This window comes from Dama dama, chromosome 30 (genome assembly GCF_033118175.1).
Source record: "Dama dama isolate Ldn47 chromosome 30, ASM3311817v1, whole genome shotgun sequence".
Taxonomy (NCBI): Eukaryota; Metazoa; Chordata; class Mammalia; order Artiodactyla; family Cervidae; genus Dama; species Dama dama.
In genome coordinates this window covers 73038393-73056819 of record NC_083710.1, presented here as the reverse complement: position 1 = coordinate 73056819, position 18427 = coordinate 73038393, and the positions used below count along the sequence as shown (strand labels likewise).

Sequence of the window (18427 nt, the reverse complement as noted above, 5' to 3'; positions counted from 1 at the left end):
TTCCTGAGCTTCTCTGGATGATTGTACAGTACTAAAAAAAACCCCAAAAAACTCAAAACAAAAAATTGGTAAGTCTGTCAAAGCAAAGGGCAGGATGGAAGATGAGGACACAGGGCCTATGTTGCCCTTGGCTATGTACCTGCAGGACAGTAATTGCTCAGTAAATACTCATGGAATTATGTTGAGTGGATGAACCACAAGGAAAGACAGGCACTTCTACTGTGCATATAACCCAGTCTCCTGAACAATCTCTGAAAGACATACTTTAAGAAACAGAAAAAAAGAAAACAGACTCAGAGCCCAGGAAGAGATGGCCAATTCAATGCTCTACCCTCACAGCATCTATGTATTGGGTCTATGTGAAGCACTTCACACTCACTCACCTAATTTGTCCTCACAACAGCTCCAGGGATTTGTACTGCTAGCTGCCTTGTAAGAGAGAAAACTGAGATGCACAGAGATGGAATTCTGAGTTTCATACTCTTCCTTACTTTTCTGTGCTGACTCCCTGGTGAAAGTTACTTACTAATAGCCAAATTGTAAAAGTCTCCCCGAAGCATCTATATACCCTGAAATTCTCAAAGCCCCACAGTTTCACAAAACACCCTTCCAGGGAGATAGTCACCTTTGAAAAGATGTCCTTGTTTCCAGAGCAAAATTCCATCTGTAAGACACTTAAAATTTGTGTTTCCCTATAGGAATCTCTCCAGTGCTAAACAAACTATTAATCCTTTTGTTCTCAGAATTATGTGGTTATCAGTGAATAAAACCATGAAACCTGAGGAAGTCTAAGTCCAGAAATCTATCTCAGTAAGTTCTTAAATCACATGCAAACAAAACTAATGAATGAACAAAGAAACAAAACCTGGTATCTGATGAAAGTGTCTGTTGAAAATACCTGCTGCTAAAAATATGCTCTATTGAGGGGGAAAAGGATCAATCATTTCATGTAATTTGAAAAAAAATAATCAAATTAAAAACAAGTAAACTTGGGTGCCTTATAAAAAGAACATGTGAGAATGTTCTAATGTGCATACCTGAGGTGCAACTGACATTTTCTCCCGTAAATGGTAAAGTCCAATCCTGGCTGTCAAGATGTCATCAATCCAAATGTTACCTTCAGGTTCTGACAATCTAAAAAGTGCAGCGACGAGGGAGCTTTTTCCAGCTCCTGTCCTTCCCACAATGCCAAGCTGTAAAGAGATCCAGGAGAGATTAAGAATCAACAGGATGCAACAAACCTGAGAGAAATTCTGATTGCTGAAGATAAATTTTAAAAGTTCTATATAAACAGTAGTATATAAGTTTCTTAGTCATGGCACCGTTGACATTATGGGCCAGATAATTCCTTGTTGAGGGATGGAGAGCTATACTGTATGTTGTAGGATGTTGGTAGTAACCATGAACTCTACCCACTAGATACCAGAAGCACTCTCCAAATTTGGGCAACCAAAAATTTCAGACATTGACAGCTGTTCCCTGGTTGAGACACCCACTGGTTCCAAGAAGTTAAAGACGACAATCTGCTGGCAGTGAAAATCCAGCAATCTCCTAAATGGTCCATGAGAAGTCAGCTTTTAAATTAGCTTTATTCCTACTGCCCAAGTAATTTCACCTTGAGAATTATGTGGCTAACTTTACAGAGATGTCAACAAGTCAAGTAAGAATTACTATACATAAACAAGTACTCACTTTCTCAGAGGTGCATTATTTAAGATGAATTATTCTTTGGTAGAAAAACTAAATCACTTCCTGATACTAAATATCTTAATTATGATCTATCTTGAAAAGAAACGTCTTAAAATTATAAAATGCAGATCTCAGTGTCTTAAGAGACAGTGGCTAGTAGACGAAATGCACGTAATGAGATCAATGTCAACATAAACAACATTTGCTATTTATATGGAACATTTCATCAGAGCACTTCAAAAGGCATTTTATTAACAAATTAACACTTGCAATTTCACTTTGGAAAGATACATGTCAAGTGTCCTACTAGTCATTAAAACCAAAGCAGAGAGAAATTAAGTGCACCAATAATAAGATTGGGGCTTCCATGGTGGCTCAGTGGTAAAGAATCTACCAGCCAGTGCAGGAGACTTGGATTCGATCCCAGGGTCAGAAAGACCCCCTGGAGAAGGGAATGGCAACCCACTCCAGGACTCTTGCCTGGAGATTTCAATGGGCAGAGGAGCCCCAAAAGGCTATAGTCCATGCGGTCACAAAAGAGTCAGACACAACTTAGCAACTATACAATAATAAGTACAACAATACCATTAAAGAATCAATATAACATAGGTAAAATGCTGGTAAGGAATAAAACTGCATTCAAATATGTATGCCGAAATTGGACTTTTGCTAACAATGAGCTTGCCCAACTTCAAGTTCCCTGAAGGAAGCTTCCCAAGAAATGATTTCATTTCTATTTAGGAATCTGGAATTGATGAGGGTTAAAGGCATGTTTTCCATCATTTGTAAATTAATTCAGCCAAAATTTAAAAGTCATGGCTTTAAACAGAGAAGAGCAAAATCTTCCTGAGTACTATAATCAGAACGCTGGGAACTTTTCATATTCTATCATTTGAATACCTCTAAAGTTTCAAAACTTAGCCTGTAAAATCAATCATGCCATTTCAAAAAAGACCTTATCTTTATAGAGATTAAATGTTAGAAAAGTGTTTTAGCTAATTTTATCTTACAAAGATAACACAATGTCTATAAAACATTTTATAATTTATGTTAAGCCCCAATTTATACAATATAGATGGGCCATTCTCTGCACATAGGTAGATTGTAGTGTGTATATATGTGGTACCAATGTTCTGTGTCATGGTCGGATGGCATCACTGACTCGATGGACATGGGTTTGAGCAAGCTCTGGGAGTTGGTGATGGACAAGGAAGCCTGGCAAGCTGCAGTCCATGGGGTCGCAAAGAGTCAAACATGACTGAGCAACTGAACTGAACTGAACTGATGTTCTGTAAACAGGCAGGCCTCAAAGATATTTTGGATTTGGTTCCAGGCCACCTCATTAATAGGGGTTTCCCAGGTGGCACAGCAGTAAAGAAACCGGCTGCCAATGCAGGAAATGCAGATTTGATCCCTGGATTGGGAAGATTCCCTGGAGTAGGAAATGGCAACCCTGTCCAGTTTCCTGACCAGGAAATCCCGTGGACAGAGGAGCCTGGTGGGCTACAGTCCACAGGGTCACAAAGCATCAGACATGATTGAGTGATTGAGCACACACACACACCCCTCAATAACATGAATATCACACAAAAAAGGAAGTTATATGAACTTTTTTGTTTCTCTTTGCAAATAAAAGTTATGTTTAGGGGCTTCCCTGGTGGCTCAATGGTAAAGAACCCATCTATCAATGCAGGGGACACAGGTTCAATCCCTGATGCAGGAAGAACCCACATGATGCAGAGCAACTAAGCCCATGACCACAGTGACTGAAGCCCACATGCCCTAAAGCGAGGGAGCCAAAACAAGAGAAGCCAGTGCCTTGAGAAGGCTGTGCACTGCAACTGGAAAATAGCCCCTGCTCACTGCAACTAGAGAAACAGTCTGAGCAGAAACAAAGAAGCAGTATAGGCAAAAATAAATAAAAAAATTTTTTTAAGTTATGTTTCTACTATATTGTAGTCTACTAAGTACACAATAGCATTATGTATATAAAAATGTCCATATCTTAATTTTCAAATAATTTATTTCTAAAAGAATACTAACCATCATCTAAGTAAGGCTTTATCAGGTAGTAACACAAAGTGAAAGAGATGGCTTAAAACTAAATATTAAAAAACTAAGATCATTTCATCTAGCCCCATTCAGTTAAGTTCAGCCACTCAGTAGTGTCCAACTCTTTGTGACCCCATGGACTGCAGCACACCAGGCTTCCATGTCCATCAACAACTTCCAGAGCTTACACAAACTCATGTCCATCAAGTCAGTGATGCTATCCAACCATTTCATCCTCTGTTGTCCCCTTCTCCTCCTGCCTTCAATCTTTCCCAGCATCAGGGTCTTTTCTAATGAGTCACCTCTTCACATTAGGTGAACTCCAAGTATTGGAGTTTCAACTTCAGCATCAGTCCTTCCAATGAACACCCAGGAGTGATCTCCTTTAGGATTGACTGGTTGGAACTCCTTGCAGTACAAGGGACTCTCAAGAGTCTTCTCGAACACCACAGTTTAAAAGCACCAATTCTTTGGCACTCAGCTTTCTTTATAGTCCAACTCTCACATCCATACATGACTCCTGGAAAAACCATAGCTTTGACTAGATGGACCTTTGTTGGCAAAGTAGTGTCTCTGCTTTTTAATATGCTGTCTAGGTTGGTCAGAGCTTTTCTTCCAAAGAGTAAGAGTCTTTTAATTTCATGGCTGCAGTCACCATCTGAAGTGATTTTGGAGCCCCAGAAAATAAAGTCTGTCACTGTTTTCATTGTTCTCCCATCTATTTGCCATGAAGAGATGGGACTGGATGCCATGATCCTGGTTTTCTGAATGTGGAGTTTTAAGCCAAAATTTTCACTCTCTTCTTGCACTTTCATCAAGAAGCTCTTTTGTTCTTCACTTTCTGCCGTAAGGGTGGTATCATCTACATATCTGAGGTTATTGATATTTCTCCGAGCAATCTTGATTCCAGCTCGTGCTTCATCCAATCCAGCATTCCCCGCTTGATGTACTTTGAATATAAGTTAAATAAGCAGGGTGACGATCTACAGCTTTGACATATTCCTTTGCCGATTTGGAACCAGTCTGTGTTCTATGTCCATTTCTAACTGTTGTTTCTTGACCTGCATACATATTTCTCAGGAGGCAGGTCGAGTGGTCTGGTGTCCCCATCTCTTTAAGAATTTTGCACAGTTTGTTGGATTCCACACAGTCAAAAGCTTTGGCATAGTCAATAAAGCAGAAGTAGATGTTTTTCTGGAACTCTCTTGCTTTTTCAATGATTCAACAGATGTTGGCAGTTTGATCTCTGGTTCCTCTGCCTTTTTAAAATCCAGCTTGAACATCTGGAAGTTCTTGGTTCACATACTGTTGAAGCCTTGCTTGGAGAATTTTGAGCATTACTTTGCTAGCGTGTGAGATGAGTGCAATTGTGTGTTAGTTTGAGAATTCTTTGGGATTGCCTTTCTTTGGGATTGGGATGAAAACTGACCTTTTCCTGTCCTGTGGCCACTGCTGAGTTTGTGGCCACTTCCTGAGCAACCAGGAAGCCTAGGGTGCTATTTACCTCATTTGGGGTCTTATTTTTACTGACTATTTATTCCATGAATTTGAATCCTATTTGTATCCCCTACATTTTCCCCTTTACTTTAACTGCCATGAATTGAGGCAACAGAGGCATGACAAAAAAAGAATAAAGCCCCAATTTTGCTAGGCTGGGCTTCCCTTGTGGCTCAGACCATAAAGAATCTGTCTGTAATGCAGGAGACCCACATTCAATGCCTGGCTCGAGATCCCCTGGAGAAGAAAATGGCAACCCACTCCACTATTCTTACCTGGAAAATTCCATGGACAGAGGAGACTGGAGGGCTAAAGTCCATGGGGTCACAAAGAGTCGGATACAACTGAGTGACTTCCACTTTTCTGATAGGCTGGCTTGTTCCCTTTTCCCCCCAACCAACAGCAGCCTCTCTCAATCAAATCCAAAACAAAAGCGGTGTCTTAGAGTAACGGCCTGGGACAAGTGAGCAGAGAGGGAACCTGGGAGGTACACAGGTGGAGTTAAATCAGTTCATGAATACACTGCCTGGGTTCGTTTCAAACACAGAAACGAACCTAACGGTGATGCTTTGGGTGAATCAACACACAGATCAAAAATCAAGTTACTGCAGTTATTAATTCAGTCTCCAAATTTGTTTTGCCCTCAAACATCTTATAATCTCATTAATGCTATGATTTGCAGATTTTAAGAAGAAAAAATAAGAATCTGTTATGCTCCTAAGTTGTACTATAGTTTCTTAGAGAATTCATATTTTATATCTTTTTATGGGAAAATTTAAGACAAGTGCAAGTTAACAGAATTATATTTACAACAGGAAATCTGACAGACACATTGAGAGTAAGCTAACATCACCTACAGGCCTCTCAGGGACACAACTGTGTCAGGAGCTATGGTGAATGTTTTTCTGACACAGCAATTCATCTTCTTGACTTAAAATGGAATCGGAAATAATTAGGAGGGAGCTTTTGTCATTTGACAAACTGAAGCTGCTGCCTGGGTATCATTTGGGTAATAAACTGAATATTTTCATGCCTCAAGGGTTTATTCATTAAATTACTATACATTAAATTACATACATTAAGCTATAGTCCACTAGAGAGGTCTGTGGTGGAAAGAGTTTTAAAGAGCAGTTCTTTCTTCAGTTGTTCACCCAGCAGTTCCTCAGCACCCTCTGTGTGCCCTGCAGAAAGCCACTTTCTGGGAAACAGAGATGAAAGTGAGGTGCTTCCTGCTTTTAAAAAGCTTCAAGGTACTGTGAAATACAGACCCAAACTACAAAGCATACCACAGGTGCTATCTTTTATTTTAATTATGCTAAAGTTCACATAACATAAAATTTAAGTATAACCATTTTTAAGTGGACAGTTCAGTGTTCAGTAGACTCACATTGTTGTGCAACCAAGCTCCAGAATTTTTTGCCTCATAAAACTGAAATTCTTACATTTTAAACAAACAAATCCCTATTCCCCCTCCCCCAGTCCCTGGAGACTACCGCCCTACTTCCTGTATTCTTGAATTTGACTACTCCAGGAACCTCACATAAGTGGAATCAGAGTATTCATTCCTTTTGTGTCTAGCTTATTTCATTTAGCAAGATGTCACCAAGGTTTATCCATAGGTCAGAATTTTCTTCCTTTTTAACACTGATAATATTTTAGAATTATGAATAGTAAGAAATGGCAAAAAAAAAAAAAAAAATAGAACACTGAAAGATGAACTCCCCAGGTCAGTAGGTGCCCAATATGCTACTGGAGATCAGTGGAGAAATAACTCCAGAAAGAATGAAGAGACGGAGGCAAAGCAAAAACAATACCCAGTTGTGGATGTGACTGGTGATAGAAGCAAGGTCCAATGCTGTAAAGAGCAATATTGCATAGGAACCTGGAATGTTAGGTCCATGAATCAAGGCAAATTGGAAATGGTCAAACAGGAGATGGCAAGAGTGAGCATCGAATTCTAGGAATCAGCGAACTAACATGGACTGGAATGGGTGAATTTAACTCAGATGACCATTCTATCTACTACTGTGGCAGGAATCCCTTAGAAGAAATGGAGTAGCCATCATAGTCAACAAAAGAGTCTGAAATGCAGTACTTGGATACAATTTCAAAAACAACAGAATGATCTCTGTTCGTTTCCAAGGCAAAATTCAATATCACGGTAATCCAAGTCTATGCCCTGACCAGTAATGCTGAAGAAGCTGAAGTTGAACAGTTCTATGAAAACCTACAAGATCTTCTAGAACTAACACCCCAAAAAGAAGTCCTTTTCATTATAGGGGGCTGGAATTCAAAAGTAGGAAGTAAAGAAACACCTGGAGTAACAGGCAAATTTGGCCTTGGACTACAGAATGAAGCAGGGCAAAGGCTAATGGAGTTCTGCCAAGAGATCGCACTGGTAATAGCAAACACCCTCTTCCAACAATACAAGAGAAGACTTCACTTGGACATCACCAGATGATCAACACCGAAACCAGACTGATCACATTCTTTGCAGCCAAAGTTGGAGAAGCTCTATACAGTCAGCACAAACAAGACTGGGAGCTGACTGCGGCTCAGATCATGAACTCCTATTTGCCAGATTCAGACTTAAATTGAAGAAAGTGGGGAAAACTACAAGACCATTTAGGTATGACCTAAATCAAATCCCTTATGATTATACAGTGAAAGTGAGAAATAGATTTAAGGGACTAGATCTGATAGAGAGAGTGCCTGATGAACTATGGACAGAGGTTAGTGACACTGTACAGGAAACAGGAATCAAGACCATCCCCAAGAAAAAGAAATGTAAAAAAGCAAAATGGCTGTCTGAGGAGGCCTTACAAATAGCTGTGAAAAGAAGAGAAGTGAAAGGCAAAGGAGAAAAGGAAAGATACACCCATTTGAATGCAGAGTTCCAAAGAATAGCAAGGAAAGATAAGAAAGGCTTCCTCAGTGATCAGGGCAAAGAAATAGAGGAAAACAATAGAATGGGAAAGACTAGCGATCTCTTCAAGAAAATTAGAGATACCAAGGGAACATTTCATGCAAAGATGGGCTCAATAAGGGACAGAAATGGTAGGGACCTAACAGAAGCAGAAGATATTAAGAAGAGGTGGCAAGAATACACAGAAGAACTGTACAAAAAAGATCTTCATGACCCAGATAATCACATTGGTGTGATCACTCACACTCACCTAGAGTCAGACATCCTGGAATGTGAACTCAAGTGGGCCTTAGGAAGCATCACTACAAACAAAGCTAGTGGAGGTGATGGAATTCCAGTTGAGCTATTTCAAATCTTCAAAGTTGGTGCTATGAAAGTGCTATACACAATATGTCAGCAAATTTGGAAAACTCAACTGTAGCCACAGGACTGGGAAAGGTCAGTTTTCATTCCGATCTCAAAGAAAGGCAATGCCAAAGAAAGCTCAAACTACTGCAGAATTGCACTCATTTAACACGCTAGTGAAGTAAAGCTCAAAATTCTCCAAGCCAGGCATCAGCAATATGTGAACCGTGAACTTCCAGATGTTCAAGCTGGTTTTAGAAAAGGTAGAGGAACCAGAGATCAAATTGCCAACATCTGCTGGATCATCAAAAAAGCAAGAGAGTTCCAGAAAACATCTACTTCTGCTTTATTGACTATGCCAAAGCCTTTGACTATGTGGATCACAATAAACTGTGGAAAATTCTGAAAGAGATGGGAATACCAGACCACCTGACCTGCCTCCTGAGAAACCTGTATGCAAGTCAGGAAGCAACAGTTAGAACTGGACATGGACCAACAGACTGGTTCCAAATAGAAAAAGGAGTACGTCAAAGCTGTATATTGTCACCCTGCCTATTTAACTTATATGCAGAGTACATCATGAGAAATGCTGGGCTGGAGGAAGCACAAGCTGGAATCAAGATTGCCGGGAGAAATATCAATAAGCTCAAATATGCAGATGACACCACCCTTATGGCAGAAAGTGAAGAAGAACTAAAGAGCCTCTTGATGAAAGTGAAAAAGGAAAGTGAAAAAAGTTGGCTTAAAGCTCAACATTCAGAAAACTAAGATGGCATCCAGTCCCATCACTTCATGACAAATAGATGGAAAAAAAAACAGTGGAAACAGTGGCTGACTTTGTTTTTTTCAGCTCCAAAATCACTGCAGATGTTGATTGCAGCCATGAAATTAAAAGACGCTTACTCCTTGGAAAGAAAGTTATGACCAACCTAGATAGCATATTAAAAAGCAGACACATTACTTTATCAACAAAGGTCCGTCTAATCAAGGCTATGGTTTTTCCAGTAGTCATGTCTGGATGTGAGAGTTGGACCATAAAGAAAGCTGAGCGCCCAAGAATTGATGCTTTTGAACTTTGGTGTTGGAAAAGACTCTTGAGAGTCCCTTGTACTGCAAGGAGTTCCAACCAGTCCATCCTAATGGAGATCAGTCCTGGGTGTTCACTGGAAGAACTGATGTTGAAGCTGAAACTCCAATACTTTGGCCACCTGATGTGAAGAGGTGACTCATTTGAAAAGACCCTGATGCTGGGAAAGACAGAGGGCAGGATGAGAAGGAGACGACAGAGGATGAGATGGTTGGATGGCATCACCGACTTAATGGACATGAGTTTGAGTAATCTTCAGGAGTTGGTGATGGACAGGGAGGCCTGTGTGCTGCAGTCTTTGTGCAGGTCACAAAGAGTTGGACACGACTGAGCTACTGAACTGAATATTTTAGTAAGGATTTAGTTGCTTTTAAGTTTGGGCTGCTATGAACACAGGTGTACTGTAAACGTTACATTTATATATATAAGGCACTATCATATATTAAGACTATATAAGGCATTGAGGAAGAATTGAGGATCTCACAGAGGCAGATACTTTAGTCAATCAGAAAATTAGGAGACTTTTACCAGCCAGATGATGAGGGGAAGGGTCTCTGAGATAGAGGAGCAGCGTGCACACTGGAAGTGGGAGGAGGTGGTGCTTTGGGAGAACCTACATACAACCCGCATGCAGCAGTATGCATAAGTCAGGACATATACTGGTTGGAGAGGTAGGTGGGGGAGAGCTTCCTACCACCTCGTCTGTTCTGGTTTCATCTCTTCTTTAAGACTCTACCCTGAAAAAAAAAAAAAAAAAAAAAAAAGACTCTACCCTGGTCCAGGCCAAGGGCCTCAAGCTAAGTGTAAAAAGAACATCACTAGCAGACATGGATGCTGGCAGGACCAGGTCACAAGCCTCTCTGCTGCCTTCCATGTGCATCTTCCCCTGTTCCCTTCGATTTGCTTTCAGCAATCTCTGGGCCTTGACTCTATTGGGGGCTCTGGTTCCTCACTACTGACTGATCATGATTCTGGGCTCTTCTCTGGTGACTACAGGCTCACCCCACAGACCCTGTGGGAGTGGACATAGGGCTGCACTATGCTTCCAGAAGCAACTCACCCAGGCCAGTAAGGATCAGATCTGTGCTAAAGAAAGGAGCAGTCTCTCAGGGGAGGGCAGGGGGATGGCAGCCAAGCGTGGGTGAGTGGAAGAAAAGTCTACGGAAAGGGCCAAGGGACAGAGGAGGAGGTTACAACCGGAGGACACCATGGTAGGAGGAGGAGATTTCAGAAATACAAAGATGGCAGGACGGAAAGAAAGGTGATATTGGAGAGTTAGGGACAGAGAGCCAGGGCTGGTTCCCAGAATTCAAATATAAAAATCAGGTGAAACCCAAGACACTATTGTGTTTTGGGCCAGGTTAAGTTCTAGCTCTGGGGCCCAGGGACACCAGTCACCATGAGGGAGCTCACTATACAGGGAAAGAAATGCTGGGATCCCCATTCCATGATCAGTTTCCAAGAGAAATTCACCTGCAATATCTCTGATCTAATCTGCATTCACAGAGGAATGAGGAGTCCCCATAACACAAGTAAGCTAAGAACAAAGACAGTGCTAAATCTAGCTAGATTTTAAAGAGGCAAATGGCTTAAACAAACCTTTTGTCTTGAGCCAATGCGTGCTCTCAGGTCCTTCAGTATCAGAGGCGCATATGAGCTGTACCTGAAGTTAATCTTAACAAAGGCAATCTTCCCTCCATGGGGCCAGGATGGTGGCACATGCGCATGTTCCAAGGGCACTTCTTTATCATTATCTGTATATTCAATAACCCTTTCTACTGAAATCATCTGAAACACATATGCCATCACATCAGTTAGTATCAGAGGATCTTGTTTATGGATGTTCAGAGACTATAAATGAAATGTTCTGCTTTTATGTATTTATATGTACTTATACATGGTTAAGAATATCTCAGGTTTTAATGCCACAAAGGATAGAAGTGAAAGTTTTATATAGTCTTTGATGATTTGCAAACTTTTTTATCATCTTGTAACACTTTCACTTACAGCTATTTCCTTCAACATGTATTAAAAGTGAAAGGATTAGAAAAATGAATGGTAAGGTTTTATTAATCCACTTTCCATATTTGAATTAAAAACAAGAGAATATTGTCACAGAAAAGAAAATTTATGGACACCAATCAGTAATGTATGGCTACAGAAGGGCCACATGTTATAGATAACAGAAACGAATGGTCATCAAACCTCCATTTAATTATTAATCACTTACTACTCTATTAGAAGAGAGAAATGGAAGATTTCATTTCTATTGTTTTTCTCACTTTAGGAGACAATGCAAATATTTGAAAAGTGTATAACTTACATATTGACTAAGGCATCTTAAACATCCATATCTCCATACTTTTAAGAGCACATTCTGAGAGGGAGCTTATCCTACCAGAAAGAAGAGCTGCCAGCAAATTCAGGTGTTCAACACACACAAGAATAAACATTAAAATGGGGGAGGCGTGATGGAGGAACATATTAATTAAATAAACTTCAAAACACTGATTTTTTTTTTCTTTTACCAAAAATGAGGACTTACCCATTAAGAAACAAAGTTAAGCAAGCCGCTAAGAAATTAGCTTATATTATCTCTAGGATTTCAGAACTTCCCTCCTATAGAGACATTTATTATACTTGAGGACAGTTTGTGATGAATATAAAACATTCTGGCATGCATACACAAGACTGAGAAAAGATGTTTATATTTTATTTTATATTAACTTTAAGCAGATAGAGGAGAAAGTAAAAAAACTTTGTTAACTATGATGTAAAAATAATAGTTTTCTATTTTACGGAAGAATTGCTTTATGCCATTTAACAACAAGGAGACCTGAAAAAGCTAAGAATGGAAAGATAAACATCACCATGTTCTCCACTTCAGCACTTTGCCTGATGCACCATTGGAACATCCCCGTGAGTGTGACAGTGAGCGACAACACCACGCCAACCTGCCCGAGATTCAAGGCTAAATGAGGAAGAAAAGGAATCAAGTCAGTCTACTTCTTAACCCCTCCTGCAGCTCCTTCTGTCACTTTATGAATAAGACTGCTTTATTTTTATGATTTTTACTGGAGTATAGTTCATATACAAAGTTGTGTTAGTTTTAGGTGTACAGTAAAGTTAATTAGCCAGACATATACATATAATCCAGGCTTTCCTGGTAGCTCAACTGGTAAAGCATCCACCCACAATGCAGGAGACTCCAGTTCGATTCCCTAGTCGGGAAGATCCCTGGGAGAAGCGATGGGGACAGTATTCTAGGGCTTCCCTGGTGACTCAGATGGTAAAGAATCTGCCTGCAATGTGGGAGACCTGGGTTCAATCCTTGGGTTGGGAAGACCCCCTATAGGAGGGCATGGCAACCCACTCCAGTATTCTTGCCTGGAGAATCCCCATGGACAGAGGAGCCTGGTGGGCTACAGTCCACGGGGTTGCAAAGAGTCAGATAGGACTGAGCGACTAAGCACAGCATAGCATACATATAATCCACTCTTTTTAATGATTTTACCCATTTATGTCATTACCAAGTATTAAATAGAGTTCCCTGTGCTATACAGTTGGTCGTTTTTAGTTATCTATTTTATATAGTAGTGAGAAGCCTCCTTTATTATATTTAAATCATTCGTATGTAATGATAGTATTACTCATAATACTACTTCTGTTGAGTGAGACAGTAAAAAAACAGTAAGATAGTAAAAAGCCAGTGAGACAGTAATACAGTAAAAAGACATATTATGAGGGACTTCTCTGATGGTCCAATAGCTAAGACTCTGAGCTCCCATTGCAGGGGTCCTGGGTTCAGTCCCTGGTCAGGGAACTAGACTCCACATGCCACAACTAAGAATTCACATGCTACAACTAAAGTCCTTCATGTCACAACTAAGACTGAAGATCCCACGTGCCCCAACTAAGACCAAGTGGAGTCAAATAAATAAGTAAATTTTTCTAAAATATTATGAACTTAGAATTAATAAAGTTGTTGTTCAGTTGCTCAGTCATGTCTGACTATTGGCGACCCCATAGACTGTAGCACGCCAGGCGTCCCTGTCCATCACCAACTCCCAGAGCTTGCTCAAACTCATGTCCTTTGAGCCGGTGATGTGATCCAACCATCTCATCCTCTGTAGTCCCCCTCTCCTCCTGCCTTCAATCTTTCACAGCATCAAGATCCTTTCTAATGAGTCAAGTCTTCGCATCAGGTGACCAGAGTATGGGAGTTTCAGCTTCAGCATCAGTCCTTCCAATGAATATTCAGGACTGATTTCCTTTAGGATGGCTTGATCTCCTTGCAGTCCAAGCAACTCTCAAGAGTCTTCTCCAACACCACAGTTCAAAAGCATCAGTCCTTTGGTCCTCAGCATTCTTTATGGTTCACCTTATACATGACTACTGGAAAAGCCATAGATTTGACTAGACAGACCTTTTTCAGCAAAGCAATTTCTCTGCTTTTTAATATGCTGTCTAGGGCTGTCATAGCTTGTCTTCCAAGGAGCAAGTGTCTTTTAATTTTATGGCTGAAGTCACCATCTGCAGTGATTTTGGAGCCAAAAAATATGAAGTCAGCCACTGTTTCCACTACTTCCCCATCGATTTGCCATGCAGTCCATCCTAAAGGAGATCAGTCCTGGGTATTCACTGGAAGGACTGATGTTGAAGCTAAACTCTATAATTTTGGCCACCTGATGAGAAGAGCTGACTCATTTGAAAAGACCCTGATGCCGGGGAAGATTGAGGGCAGGAGAAGAAGGGGACAACAGAGGATGAGATGGTTGGATGGCATCACCGACTCAATGGACATGGGTTTGGGTAGACTCCGGCAGTTGGTGATGGACAGGGAGGCCTGACGTGCTGTGGTTCATGGGGTCACAAAGAGTCGGACACGACTGACCGACTGAACTGAACTGAACTGAACTGAACTGGGACCAGATGCCATGATCTTTGTTTTTTGAATGTTGAGTTTTAAGTCACCTTTTTCACTCTCCTCAAAAGGCCTTCACTTTCATGAAAAGACTCTATAGTTCCTCTTCATTTTCTGCCATAAGGGTGGTGTCATCTGCATATCTGAAGTTACTGATATTTCTCCCTGCAATCTTGATTCCAGTTTATGCCTCAATCATACATTTCATGTGATGAACTCTGCATATAAGTTAAATAAGCAGGAGGACAATATACAGCTTTGACATGCTCCTTTCCCAATTGTTAACCAGTCTGTTTTTCCATATCCAGTTCTAACTGTTGCTTCTTGACCTGCACACAGGTTTCACAGGAGGCAGGTAAGGTGGTCTGATATTCCTATCTTTTTAAGAACTTTCCAGTTTGTTCTGATCCACACAGTCAAAGGCTTTAATGTAGTCAATGAAGCAGAAGTAGATGTTTTTCTGGAACTCTCTTGCCTTTTCAATGATCGAATGGATGTTGGCAATTTGTTCTCTGGTTCCTCTGCCTTTTCTAAATCCAGTTTGAACATCTGGACTCACTCGGTTCACGTTCTGTTGAAGCCTAGCTTGAGAATTTTGAGTATTACTTTGCTATCGTGTGAGATGAGTGCAATTGTGTGGTAGTTTGAACATTCTTCGGGATTGGAATGAAAACTAACCTTTACCAGTCCTGTGGCCACTGCTTAGTTCTCCAAATTTGCTGGCATTTGAGGGAAGCACATTCACAGCATCATTGTTTAGGATTGAAATAGCTCGGCTAGAATTCATCACCTCCACTAGCTTTGTTGATAGCGATGCTTCCTAAGGCCCACCTGACTTCACACTCCAGGATGTCTGGCTCTAGGTGAGTAATCACATCATTGTGATTATCTGGGTCATGAAGATCTTCTTTTTATATTTCTTCTTTGTATTCTTGCCACCTCTTCTTAATATCTTCTGCTTCTGTTAGGTCCGTACTATTTCTGTCCTTTATTGTGCCCATCTTTGCATGAAATGTTCCCTTGGTATCTCTAATTTTCTTGAAGAGATTGCTAGTCTTTCTCATTCTGTTGTTTTCCTCTGTTTCTTTGCACTGATCACTTAGGAAGGCTTTCTTATCTCTCCTTGCTATTCTTTGGAACTCTGCATTCAGATGCTTATATCTTTCCTTTTCTGCTTTGCCTTTAACATCTCTTCTTTTCTCAGCTAATTATAAGGCCTCCTCAGACAACCATTTTACCTTGTTGCTTTTCTTTTACTTGGGGATGGTTTTGTTCACCACCTCCTGTACAGTGTTACAAAGCTCTGTCCATAGTTCTTCAGGCACTCTATCAGATCTAAACCCTTGAATCTATTTGTCACTTCTACTGTATGATCGTAAGAGATTTGATTTAGGTCATACCTGAATAGCCTAGTGGTTTTCCCTACTTTCTTCAATTTAAGTCTGAATTTGGCAATAAGGAGTTCATGATCTGAGCCACAGTCAGCTCCCAGTCTTGATTTTGCTGACTTCAAATTCATGTCCATTGAGTCGGTGATGCTGTCTAACCATATCATCCTCTGCCACCCTCTTCTCCTCTGGTCTTCAGTCTTTCCCAGCATCAGGGTCTTTTCAAATGAGTCAGTTCTTCTCATCAGGTGGTCAAAGCATTGGAGCTTCAGCTTTAGTATCAGTCCTTCCAATGAGTATTCAGGAATGCTTTCTTTTAGGATTGACTGGCTTGATCTCCTTGCAGTCCAAGGGACTCTCAAGAGTCTTCTCCAACAATACAGTTCAAAAGCATCAATTCTTCAGCACTCAGCTTTCTTTATGGTCCAACAAGATGATTCAGGCTCTGGATACTCCTGAAACCTCAGTCGCCTCACTCTGGGAAATGTTAACTAGCTCCCAATGGTGGAAAACTATCTTAATCATAATAATTCTAATTGTTCTTTTTCTACTGTTTACTCCCTGCATCTGTAACTGTGTAACTGGATTTGTTTCTAACCGTCTGAAAGATTTTAAGTTACAAAAGGTCTTCCAGTATCCTACGAGTGCCACAGCCTCCTCCAACTATTACTTGGGGCCCCTAGACAGTGTAAATTAACTATACCCCAATAAAACTTAAAAGAATGATCCGTGCGAGCCAAAGCAGGGTCCCAAGGCACCACAGGTCTACTGGAGCAGGCACTTCATACCTGGTCTTTGCTCCTAAAGATTCCAGAAGCCAAAAAGAAAAATTCTTTTCTAATTATTTGAAGTATTATTTAAAATGAAAATTACTAAAAAAAAAAAAAAAAGATACATGCACCCCAATGTTCATGGGATATAGGGAAAAGAATTTTTAAAGAGTGGATATATGTATAACAGATTCACCTGGCAGTACAATTGAAGCTAGCACAACACCATAAATCAACCACACGCCGACCAAAAATTTTTAAAGGGGTCTCAACAAGGACCTACTGTAAATAAATAAATGGAAAAAAAGACACAAATGACTTCACATGGACCACACTGCACACACATGGACTCATATGCTACAAACACTTTAATACAATTCATTACAACCAAAGACTATATATTATTAGACAAGATGGCAAGGGTTTAATAGCTGCAAACAAAACTATAAACCATAAATATACCACAAATATTCACATCTGTACTTACTTTCTACCAGAATCAGGGCCCCAAAGGCAACAACAGTGACAAAGATGGCACAGATGACATCTAGATACACAGCGAGCCATCGGGACGTCGTCAAAAGCAGGAACCAAGCCTCTGGGTTTGTGATGTAATAAGCATAGTACATAAACAGAAAATCCATGTTAGCTGCTTCTCATTAGGGAGAGCATTTTTCTCAGTTGAGCATTTTACACAAGATAGAGCAGCAAAGTTACACACCCAAAGAAACTAAAGATTCCAGAAAACTAGGTTCTAACACAAGACAATGTATGGGACACACAGGAATCAGTCCAGGAAGCATGCACTGAAAACTCCAACCCACAGGTTATCAACAGAAATAAGATCACAAGAAGGAAGATGGAAAATTGTCTCATCGGTGAATTTCCTGCAGTGCTGGACCTCACCGTGAAGATCATCGTCTCACAGGCCTGACTGTTTCCAGCTCTCTGACAGCAGACAGAACAGCTCACACTGATTCCAGCACCTTCTGCCCTCACTACAGGGTCCTCCTGTATTTATTCTTAGGAACCAGTGTCTATATGACCATCAGCTAAACGGATCTGCATGTGGCTTTCAATTACCACTTTATCTTCAAAATACAATAATGATTGGAAAGTTTGGCCAGGATTTTATAGACTTAGAGGAAATTCTGAACTTTCTACCTAGGAAAAAAACTTCACTGATACAAAGCATAATCAAGTGGGTAGCAAATCAGGAAATTACTTTCCTCAATCACATCTCCTACCCTCCAAATCTGCTCTGAAAAAAGATGGCAAACCACAGCCTGGGGGTCAAGAACAGCCACCCACCTGGTTCTGAAAATGAAGTTTTATTGAAACACAGCTACAGCCATTTTCTGATGTATTATCTTGCCTGTCATTGTGCTACAACAGCAAAGGTGAGTAGTTGCAACAGACACAGTACAGCACTCAAAGCCTACAATATTTTCTATCTGGATCTTTGCAAAAAAAAAAAAAAAAAGTTTGCTGATTCTTGCCCTAAAGAGACAGAAGTCCATAGGGCAAAATGATGCAAGGACAATGCAAGCCAGTAAGGGGAGAAAAGCAGGAGGTGATGGGGAAGAGGGGAGCACAGAGGAGATGCTAAGAGGAAGGGGTGGGGGAGGCGGGTGTGAGGGGGATGTGGGGAGGCACAGAGAGAGGGACTGGCCAGCCAGGCCACCTGAGAAGGTCAGCCCTCAAAAAGCAGCACACCCCATCCTTAGGAAAAATCTCCAGAAACTTACA

The 18427-nt window shown here is 40.7% G+C and overlaps 1 protein-coding gene across 10 annotated transcripts in view; it reads right to left on the bottom strand.

The window, feature by feature from the left end:
* LOC133049209 (ATP-binding cassette sub-family C member 4-like) overlaps nt 1-18427 on the bottom strand; it is a 152604-nt gene that overhangs the window by 45559 nt on the left and 88618 nt on the right. For 9 of the 10 annotated variants that reach the window (XM_061133162.1, XM_061133165.1, XM_061133161.1 and 6 more), the window contains 4 exons: nt 17166-17276; nt 12467-12567; nt 11196-11384; nt 1038-1193 (listed from right to left, as the gene is read on the bottom strand). In XM_061133162.1, the coding sequence (XP_060989145.1) occupies nt 1038-1193; nt 11196-11384; nt 12467-12567; nt 17166-17276 (557 nt within the window). Of the gene's footprint in view, nt 1-1037; nt 1194-5544; nt 5719-11195; nt 11385-12466; nt 12568-17165; nt 17277-18427 lie in introns of those variants that run through there. The other variant, XM_061133169.1, reaches the window with a different exon arrangement.